The 11,562-nt window shown below is 45.0% G+C and overlaps 1 protein-coding gene across 1 annotated transcript in view; it reads left to right on the top strand.

Annotated features, from left to right (window-relative positions):
• The window catches only part of Tgm3 (transglutaminase 3), a 38,739-nt gene extending 34,643 nt beyond the window's left edge, over nucleotides 1–4,096 (top strand). The window contains exons 12-13 of the mRNA XM_021156420.1: nucleotides 1,367–1,500; nucleotides 1,932–4,096. Of these exons, the coding sequence (XP_021012079.1) occupies nucleotides 1,367–1,500; nucleotides 1,932–2,079 (282 nt within the window). The 3' untranslated portion in view covers nucleotides 2,080–4,096. The remainder of the gene's footprint in view (nucleotides 1–1,366; nucleotides 1,501–1,931) is intronic.
• Nucleotides 4,097–11,562: the final 7,466 nt, after the last annotated feature.

Below are 11,562 nucleotides of genomic sequence, written 5' to 3' on the forward strand. Positions count from 1 at the left end.
AAAAAAAAAAAAAAAAAAAGAAAAGAAAGAAAGAAAGATACACCCAACTTTCCCTCTCTCAAACACACCCTCCCCTGATGTCGAGATTCTAGAAAACAGAGACATTTTTGACCACTAAGTCAATGTGTGGTTCACCCAGAGCAGTGTCAGAAGTTCAAACTCATGAAGGGAATCTATAGAAAATGATAATGTTCTAGGTAAAATTCTCTTATCTCATTTAACTGTCTCATCAGTCCCATCCCACTATCTTATCTACTGATTAGTAGTTAACATGGGCTAACCTGGGGACCTTTTCCAAAGGGGTGAGACTTCCAAATTGATGACTAGTACTCCATATCCAGTCTGCTGCTTGCACTTATAGACCCAAGTTAATATATAACCATAAAGAAATAGACACTTGAAAATATAAATGAGTGTGTTTCTAGACTTGGTTAATAAACAGCAACAAAGATAATTAAATATACAGATGTAGACATTTAACACCAGCAGCACTATTTATATAGTCTTGTCGCATACCAACAGCACAAAACTATGCTCTTGTCTTCTAATTATTTAATGTACTTTGAATTCCAAGGGAGAGAAGAAGTAATCACAATGTGTAATGTGCTTCACTTATTCAGAGTGTACTGTGATATACTGTGTACTGATATATTGCAATGTCTGTCAAAAAATTGTCTAGACTTTAGGACCAGGCAGGCTCTTTTGTTTCCCAGTGTGTGAGTTTCCCAAGCTGTCAAATTGGTCTGAACTTGCTCTTTTACACCATACAGTGGTAGCCATGAGCACTAACAAGAAAATCAAACAAACAAACAACTAACTAACAAACACAACAGCCTCCAGGGTTCTCAAAGGAAGAGAGAAATTTGCTAGTCATGCCATTTCAGCATCTATTTCCAAAACACTCTCTTCCCTTTCCGTGACGTCATTTGTTCCTTGCTAGACCGGGAGATAATTAATTATCCCTCCTCACCAGCTATGTCTGCCCAGATCATGGCTGATGCTTAGCAGATAAACAACAGCCTCACCTTCCAAGGTGAGTAAGTAGTTTGTGTTACTTATATGGTCCCAGATCCTGTTGTCCTTTTCTGTGACTCCAGCTGTGAGCTTGTCTCTGTATGCTCCCAGTCACAGAGAACAACACAGGTCTCTGAGCTGTCTCCCATATACAGTGTGGGGATAATGGCAATGTTTTACTACCCCACATGGAGGTTAGGATACCATCTAATACTTAGGGCTGAATGAAGTAGCCATCTTTCATTATCCTAGGCGCATCTCTCTCTCTCACCCTATCATCACGCTCAGCTCTCACAGGGGAGCAGGCAGGGGCCACATACCTAGTATCTTAACTCATGGTCACTCCCTCCAGGTGCTGGACCAGGCTCATGTGCGGAAGCCCGTGAACGTGCAGATGCTTTTCTCCAACCCCCTGGACCAGCCGGTGAATAACTGTGTGCTGCTGGTGGAGGGTAGCGGCCTGCTGCGTGGCAGCCTCAAGATTGAGTAAGTCCTGGGCCCAAGAACCTCTGTGGGGGTGGACAAGAGTCGAGCAGGAGGGCCTACCCAGAGCCTTTAGGTAGTAGACAGACAGAGTACCCTCTGGCCTTGCAGCTTCATTCTTTGTGAGCCTTGGTACTCAAGAATCTGCATTCGGTTTGGAGTTCATCAAACTTGAAGTCTTCATTGCCAAGTGCTAAAATCTGATCTCCAGGGCTTGGCATATTTGGGAGACCATAAGACTACCTGTCCCTCCCTAGCTGGCTGTCACAGAGTCAAAGGGAACCAGCTCACCCTGAGAGGCAGCTAGAGGGTGCTGAAGAAATAGTGGCGTTTGCCTGACTCCACTAGAACAGGACTTGGAGTCCTCTAGGGCCCATGTAGCCTGAGCCCTTGGGATTTCACGTCAACACTAATCTCTGTCCCTTCCCTACCAGTGTGCCATCCCTGCGCCCCAAGGAGAGGTCCCGCATCCGATTTGAGATTTTTCCCACTCGGAGTGGCACCAAGCAACTGCTCGCTGACTTTTCCTGCAATAAATTCCCTGCTATCAAGGCCATGCTGCCCATTGATGTCTCCGAGTGACCGACCCAGCAGCACTCCCACAGACCTCGGTGACACAGACCAGACAGCGCTCTCTTGTGGAGTGAAACTGTTGCCTATTCTGTCCAGCCTGAGAAGCCCTCCATGTCCCCAAGGCTGCCAGACATGGACTTCTAGCAAGCCCTCCACCCTCCCCCCCATCCAACTCCCCACCCCCCCACCCCTCACTTCAAGCTAGGCCAGGTCCCCCCTGGTCTGGGACTTGATCAGTTTTGCACATTTCCTGATTGCTTCCCTTGGAGACGTCCTGTTACGTGAACCCTTGACCCCGCTGATCCCTTATAGCCGGCAATGCTGCGGACAGAGAAGCACCAGAGCTCAACACAAATTGGGAAGAAGGCAGCCTGGACTGCTTGCTGATCCCAGTCTGCAAAATGGATACCCTGTTCCTCCCTCAGCCTCTATGGAAGCCAGGGAGTAGTCACATACCACATCACTCGCACCCTTACAGTCAAAATAAATGCCAAACAAGTGCAATCATACACCACCAGTTCCAACCGGCTGCTTTGCCTGAGGGTGAGGGGCTGGGTTCACCTCCTCTAGAGAAGGCCCAGATTCAGGAAGGCCTTGTCCATTGGCACAGATGTCCACAGGAAATGTGTTAGCTCTTTGCGGCTTCAAGGGCAAAATTGGGGAACCACTGCCAGCTGGTTCTAGAAAACTTTCCCATAATGCCCCAAGTGAAATGAGGCTGTCACGGCAGGCTCTGAGCCAGTAGTTCTCAACCTGTGGGTCCCGACCCCTTTAGGGGTTGAGTGACCTTTTCAAAGAGATTGCCTACGACCATCAGAAAATGCAGATATTTACATTATCATTCGTAACAGTAGCAAAATTACAGTTACGAAGTAGCAACGAAAATAATTTGTGGTTGGGGGTCACCACAACATGAGGAACTGTATTAAAGGGCCACAGCATTAGGAAGTTTGAGAACCTCTGCCCTAATCACTGTGTGTGCTTAGGAAACTCTTTGGGACCTTTGTGCAGGTCTCAGAAAGAGAAAGAACTTCCAAGTATTTTTCAGGACACTTAAGGCAAAGTGGGCTCTGCCCACACAGGGCTGTTCTCTGCTGTGTTGGTCCATTTTCTGTGGCCCTACCGAAATATCTGGGGCTGGACCATGTCCAAAGAAGGGGGCTGTTTCACTCACAAATTGGAGGGATGAAAGTTGAAACATGATGACAGTGGCTCTAATACGAACATCATGGCAGTTGGTAGACATATATACAAGAGGAAAGAGTTACGTGGCAAGAAAGGAAGTCAGAAAGTAAGGTAGGGCCACTGCTGTTATGTCACAACAATCCATTCTCATAACATTGGGTCTCATAAGAACTGTGTATCCCTCCGGAAAGCAGCACCCATAATGGCTGCCTGGTACCCCTTTCCTGAAACTCTCCATCACCTCTTAACATAACCACACTGAGGACTTGGCTTCCAGTTCATGAGCCTTCAGACAAAACTCAAACCCCCTCAAACTATAGCACTCCCCTGGGCCAGCCTCTGCTCCCTGAAGCCAGAAGAGCCTGTGTTTGTCAGCCAGCTATAGCACTGTTGCCCTCAACAAACTCAAACAATGCCTCAGCATTTGCCTGTTGAAATAACCCCCAGCAACTGAGCACACACCTGCATTCCCAGCTCTTGGGAAGTTGTGACAAGGGGATCATGAGTTCAAAACCAGCTTGAATGAGCTATGTAGTGAGACCCTATCTCAAACAACCAAAATAGTCTCAGGCAGACTCCATTAGTTCACCCATAGATGTTCTGACCAGTCCCAATCAGGCTGTTCTGTTTCATTTTTGCAAATTTCAGGAACTATTCCAAACAGAAATTGCCACTTCACATCTGACCCAAAGCCCGCTCCCTTTATACTCAGCTCAGGCCTCCCTGGTGACTGTGAAGGAAAAGTCATCCTCGCCTTCCTTCCTTTCCTTCCTGTTGTTTGATCTGCAGAATTACAGCAAGGGGAAGTCACAAGGAAAACGACTAAAGTGACTTTCACTGGCACTGATGCCTCTCTTGTGAGCTGGTGTTTACAATTTACCCTCTGACATAGACAGCATGGCTTTGGCCCAAGAGGTTCACATGCTGGCTGCTCTGCCCTAGAAGAGTACAGAAGCACTGTATGATGGCTTCAGCTCCTGGCCCAGGAGGCTCACATCCCCTTGCCCACCAGTGAATGTGCATCGACAAGTATGCTGTGTTCACCAGCCTTTCCCTTCCCACCAGTCAAGCTGCTCCCGCATCCCACTTCCCATGGGGGAAGGCAGCACCTGCATCTGTATCCACATTTGCTCCCAACACCAAACTTTCCCCAGAACTCCTACCTAGCCCTGACTCTGGTGGCTGAGGGCAGCTGGCCCTAAGTCTCTACTGCAGAGAGGTCCCAAGCTAGGGAAGAAAAGATTATAACTCTGTTTGCAACCTCACAGTTCTGTCCCTTTCTCTTTTGGTGACTCCTGGGGCCTGCCATTCACCTTGAGTTGGGGATAAGGACATTCATTCTGCCTCAGAGACTCTGCCTCAGCCTCCAGTGAAGGCTGAAGTAAAATAGACTCATTAGAGCTCTGGCTTCTGATAGGAAAATTCAGAGCTCCCAAGCACTTCCCATCCACAGGAGGCTGGTCTAGGCTGAGTCCTCCAGCGCAGGGTGATCTGAGTTGTCCAGTTACTCACTCTGAGCCAGACTCTGTACTGTTCAGGGTTCAGAGCTATCAAAACCAATACAAGAGTATTGATTGTCTTTGGCTTTCCACCCTCAAGGAAAAGACAGAGCATTTAAAAAAATTCTATGCCACGTGTCTATCCAACCCGGGCACAGGTCTTGAGAAAGAAATCGAATAAACTTCTCACCATACTTAAGTTCTGGACTATTTTAAGAACAAAGTACACTGAAGAGATGGACCTGTGGCCAAGAGTAATGACTGCCCGGCTACCTGGGTTTGATTTCCAACCACAACATGGCAGCTCATAACCATATGTAACTCCAGGTCCCGGGGATTGGATGCCCTCTTCTGGTACCTGTGGAGGTACCAGGCACATTTGTGGGGCACATACATCCAGGCAAAACATCCATACACATAAAATAAAAATAATTAGAAGAAAACAGTATGACAGATGACATTTAAAATTATACATTTTATGTCTGCTCATGTTCCCACTGGCTTGAACTTAGTAACGTTGTCACAGTTAACTACTAGGTCAGCTAGGAAGTCTGGCCATTAGCTAGGTGAACTTGCACTGAGCTAATGCCATATAGTTTCTTTCACTATGGCAAAAAAAAAAAAGGTACCCACTAGTACCCCACGATTTCATTCCCCAACACATGGGCAATGTGGGACAAGGACATGGAGGAAACCCAGAGAAACCAAGAGCACCAAGAGGAAATTGAATCCTTCACATCTAATTTTTCTTTCCAAATTACCCATCAGGCAAGTCTCTATCCCCTACCCCTGAATGGTGCAGAAAGAAGCTTCAAGCTTGCATCGGAGGAATTGACCCTTGGCCTTTCCCAAGGTCAGACCACTGATTCCCAAATTGGGGTTGCCTAAAGCTACCCTGCCAGGGTTTTTGGAAAGCATTCTCTAGCCTTGAAGACCGGATTTATTGTTTAGAGCTAAGTGGGGGTACCCAATTTCAGTTGCTAAAGAAGCAAAATGAGAACCCTTTGAGGCCAAAAGAAAAAAAAAATCAAGTATGTCCTTGAAGATATCAAAATGGGGTTAGAAGTACATTAAAATGACCAGGGTACAAAAGAGGGACAGGTAGAGACTGGTCCTGAAGACTGTGGTCGGGCCTGGCCCCTGTGAAAGGAGAAGCAGAAGGAAGGGACTCAGGACACCGCATGGCTCTAGGAAAAGCTCAGCCAGCCCCATGGGAAGCTGTGTGTAGCGAGTTCTCCCATGGAAATATTTACATGGAGCAGACTTCCTGTGCTTGGTCATGGGTTGTCCTAGAAGCCCATAACCTCAGCTCAAAAGTTGAGATATGTTCCAGAGCATCAGGAAAATATGAGGTAGCCCATTTCCATGTCTGCCATGTGGCTCCTGAAGGAAAGTCTAACCCTTTTGTAAACTCTTACAAAGCAGATCCATTTTACCTCTGTCTGTTTTAGCCAGCCAAAGGGTACACAGAAGACAGAGTATGCATGAGATATGCATTCCAGTGCACACTGTGCCCATAACACCTCTGAGAAGAAGAGTGTGCTCCATGAGAACACCTTGATTCCTTATTTTAGTTGTCAATCTTATTGCACCTCACTCTTAACATGTGAAGAGATAAGGTAACTGAGCATCCAGTGGATCCCTGCCTTTGAGGAAGTCAGAGCTTTGACATTGTATTTGCTAATCCAAAACTATCAACCTCCAGAGTTGTGTTGAAGTGAGATAATATACATTCTGATTGGTTAAAGCACTTCCCATTGAGTATCCTAGTTAAATGTCCTAGCCAATGTATTGTTATATGGGAGCTGCTCACACAGGCCAGACATTATTCTAGGAGTTAGGCATACAAAGATGAGGGATCCCAGTCCCCAACATCATGGAGAACATCCCTCAGAGAATGGTACAGAGAGCAAGCATTGTGACAATGAAGATATTCAGTTAATGGGAAAGAAAGCAGAGAAAGGGAAACAGGAGACGAAGCCATATCACCTGTAAAAACAGTGGGTATTGTCATGATAGACTCCAACACAAAGTATTAATAACACATTAAACATGAAAAGCAAAAACACCTCAATTAAACTATAGCTACTGCATGACCCTCGAGAGAGAGATTCAGTGCTTAAGAGCATGTGTTGCCCTTCTAGAGCACCCAGATTCAACTCCCAGCTCCCACACGGTGGCTCACAACCATCTGTAACTCCAGTTCCAGAGGATCCGATGCCCTTTCCCTGTATAACATGAGACTCCACATGTTTGCAGACCTACATGCAGGCAAAGCATTCAAACATAAAATTAAGAATGAATATAATTTAAATAATTTTTAAAGATAACTACTGTCAAATTGGATTTTTAAAAGCAAAATCCAACTCCATGCCCCTACAAAAAGTGAATCTGAACTATAAAGTTGATATGAATTAAATGTAAAAGGATAAAAATTATGTCTTATACAAATGGTAACTGACAGAAATCAGGAAGGGTTACACAAATATGTAAAATAGTCAAAATGTTACCAGAGACAATAATATTTTCTAATGGTAAAATATCAATACATTAAAAAAATTATAAATAACCTGTTTTCTTTGACCATGAGGACATTAGCTTATGCTAATACCAAATACACCTGCCAAGCTTCCAAATGTATGAGAAGTAACTGAAAGCCTTCAGAATAGCCAATAGATGACAGGGAAATGTAAAAGAAAACTCCTCTGTAGAGTTTTAACATCTTCACACAGCTCATTAGCGTATGTAGGATGAGTTAAAGCACAGTCTGGAAGAAATTTATAGCACTATGCTCATATATAGATAGTCCCAACTCCTATTTTTTATACTTTATTATGGTACAAAATAATACATACTCAAAACAAAACATTTTCAAACTTTGAACTTTGATCTTTTTCTAGAGTGTTGGTATATAGTGCCACCTCTCAGAATGCTTAGGTAGCATTGTGTGGCTAGGCTATGTAGCTTGGTTGATTAGGCATATTACACACATTTTAGCTGGTAACATTTTTGAGGGTAAAACTACTTAATATTTATCAGTATATGTTAGCATATATTCATACACAATAAGGTTGCATTGCATATTCGTTACTTTTGGAGATTTTTGTGTCAAAAAAGCATAACAGAAGCACTTAAGGAAAGATGTTTATTTTGACTCACAGTTCTAGGGTGAACAGTCCACCATGGTGGAGAAGTTATGACATCAGAATCATGGAGGGTGGTCACATGACATCCAATAATCAAGACACAGAACATGTGAGTTCTAGTGTTCAGTTCACTTTCTTCTTTTGATTCTGTCTGAGGCCCTCAGCCATGGACCCACATTCAGAATAGGTCTTCCCATATCATCTAGGTAAGCCCCCACAGGTCTACCCTGAGGCTTGCTTCTTCAGTGGTTATTTGTGGACCAAGACCAATCCAAGGCTTTCTTGGAGACCCTGATGAATGGACAGGGGGAAAGCTAGCTCTGCGTCCTTCCCCAGGAGCAGTCCAGGCTGAGGCTGGGACAGAGCCTCAAAGGATAACAGCTCCTGAGAACCCAGGTTTCCCCTCTGAAGGCTGTGGTTGTTGGTCCTAAGGTAGGTGTGTCTGCGATAACCTGTGTTCTCTTTGTCAAAATCAATTGATTAACTTTATTTTGGTCACATTATCCCTGAAAACATACATATATGAGATGCTGTATTTCTTAATAATATTCTTTGGCATACTCTGTCAGCATATGCAGGATTTCCTGATGCCGAGTTTTCTATCATTTTTGTCTTCTCATCTTCTGGCTCAGCCCCTTAGGACCCTGTTACTGGAGAACAACCCCCTGGCCCAGGTCAGTTCTAGCTTTTGTCCAGGTGACAGTATCAACGATTGAACACCATGAGTTTCATACATGCATACACTGTATTGTGATCATGTCCAACCCCTGTCACTCATACTGATTCCTTCTCTCTCCCAATTAGTTCCTCTTCTGCCTTCATGGATTTTTGTTGTTCTTGATGATGACCAAACAGGTCTCCTTAGAGCTACTTATAGGAGCAGGAGTACCTCACACGGTTGTACACCGCAGACAAAATGAACCCATGAAATGTGTTCTTCAGCTCCAGTGCCCCTTCTTCTGGTAAGCTACGTAGCTGTTCCTTCTCCAAGCACATGCACATGCATATACATGCATGTGCACACACATGCATATGTATGTACACACACACATACACACACACACACACACAAAGGACCAAAAAGTAAATGAAATTGCGAATAATGAGTGTGGTGAAATGACTACTAGACAAGGCTGGAAAGAGTGTCATATATAACTCTCTGCTAATTACTGCTCCAAGTATTCTATAGATGTTTATTTAACCCTTGCAACAGTCCTTAAGGAAAGTGTTGCTATTATTTCAATTATACAAATGAGGCATGTGACGAGAGTTTCTAGGTCAGGGGCTTCTCAGGTTCAAAAATGGCAGAGCTAGGGAACTTCTCCAGGTAGACTGTCTCAATCTGTGCATTATGCCTAACCACCCACACAGAGGCTACTGTGGGATCCAGTGGTGCTTTTCATTGTGGGTTTACAAGGAGTCATGGAGGTAAATAACACAGCAACACAAAGATGGGGCTGGGTGCCACTGTAGACAATTTCAGATGTCTCCTCCCAGCAAGGTCCAGCAGCTGCTACACCACTGGCAAAGGTCCCTTTTCCCAGAATTATCCTCCTCACCCTCGCCCCCTGCTCTATCTCTAGGTCAATTTCTCTATAAATCTTGATTTCACCTGAATTTTTGATCTTAGCCATTCTGACTGGTGTGAGGTGGAATCTCAAGGTTGTTTTGATTTGCATTTCCCTAATGATTATCCCGAAAGTCTCCTATACTCCCCCCCCCCGCTCTGCTCCCCTACCCACCCACTCCCACTCCCACTTCTTGGCCCTGGCTTTCCCCTATACTGGGGCATATAAAGTTTGCAATTCCAAGGGGCCTCTCTTCCCACTGACGGCCGACTAGGCCATCTTCTGCTACATATGCAGCTAGAGATACGAGCTCTGGGGGTACTGGTTAGTTCATATTGTTGTTCCACCTATAGGGTTGCAAACCCCTTCAGCTCCTTGGGTGCTTTCTCTAGCTTCTTCATCGGGGGTCCTGTGTTCCATCCTATAGATGACTATGAGCATCCACAGCATTTGAAATATAAATAAAGAAAATACCTAATAAAAAAATAAAATAAATCTTGATTTCAGTTGCTTTAGGACTCTGGTCCCAGACAGTCAGACTCAACCCAGAACCTATGCTTCATGGGGACTCATGCCATTACATTTTGTTTTGTTTTTTTCTCTCCAGGGCCTTCATCAGTGAACACATTATACAGTGGTACTAAGAAGGAAGTGGGTTTAGAGAAGCCATCCCCTTGCCTTGCCTTCCTGTTCCTTTATGAGCATAATTGGGCTTTGATGCAACCTTCTCTGTCAATAGATACTGGAGTGAATGCATAATCAGAAGTGCACAAAGCTGATTGGGTGATATCGCAGTAAAACATATATGCTAGTCAACTTTTAGTTACTACAAGCTAACCTAAGACAGAGGAAAACTGTGGGAAGCCGTTGCAGAGTGGCAGTTACAGAGTGGCAGTTGGCTACTGCTGGCCACCACACATACATAGGCAGTAAAGGTTCTTTTGCCAAGATGAGGTTTTGAGAATTAACCAAAGTTAACCAATCAGATGAGAGACAAGTTAACCAATCAGATGAGAGAGAACGCCTCTCCTAGGCCTATATAAGCAGCACCAGTTCTGGGCTTGGGGTCACTTCGCCTCTGCAATCAAGCTCTCCCAATGAACGTGTGCGGAAGTATCCTGTTGCAGCGTCATTCTTCCTGGCCAGTTGGGTGCGCGCAAGAGAAAACCACCCACCCCATGGCCAAGATACAAAGAAAATGAGAGTCTAGTAACCCACCACCCTTAAGGAGTGCCCCATTAACCTAAAAATGCCCCACCAGGTCTTTCCTTATAAAACCACCACCACCTATTACTGTCATTGGCTGAGACTAAGACTTTAATATGGACCCTCAGGGGACATTGAAGATCCAAACTATAGTAATATGATAAGTTTGGTGACATTACTTGATAACTTGTGCTGTTCTGAGTTGTGATGAAAATGGAAATTTAATACAACAACCCATCAGCCCCCTCCTCAGATAGTCCATCTTTTCTGATTTGTGCTGAATAAACCTGCATCTTCAGCACACATCAGAAGATATCATAAAGGATCAATATACTGTGGGAAGCCACATGTGCCGTTGCAGAGTGGCACAGGCTTCTGCTGGCCACCACGCATACATAGGCAGGAAAGTTCTTTGCCAAGATGAGGTTTTGAGAATTGACCAAAATTGACCAATCAGAAGAGAGAGATATTGACCAATCAGAAGAGAGAAATTGACCAATCAGAGAAGAGAGAAAGTAACCAATCAGATATAGGAATGCAAATGAGGTCCTCTCCTAGGCCTATATAAAGCAGCACCAGGGCTGGGCTGAGGGTCTTTTCGCCTCTGCAATCAAGCTCTCCCAAAAACGCGTGCAGAAGGATCCTGTTGCAGCGCGTTGTTCTTGCTGGTCGAGTCGGACGCGTGCAAGAAGTGGTGCCGAGAACCCAGGACGAAACATCTCCAGGCACGAGCGAAGACCCCCTGCTACAGGGAGGATTCAGAACTGCATCGCGGGGAAGGAGCGGTTAATAAAGGTTCCCGTAAAACAGGCTGCTGAGAAGGATCCGGCGTGGATTCAGAACTCTTCAGCTGGGGAGCGGTGTTAATAAAGTGTTCCTGCAAAACAG

This window comes from Mus caroli, chromosome 2 (assembly GCF_900094665.2).
Source record: "Mus caroli chromosome 2, CAROLI_EIJ_v1.1, whole genome shotgun sequence".
Lineage (NCBI taxonomy): Eukaryota > Metazoa > Chordata > Mammalia > Rodentia > Muridae > Mus > Mus caroli.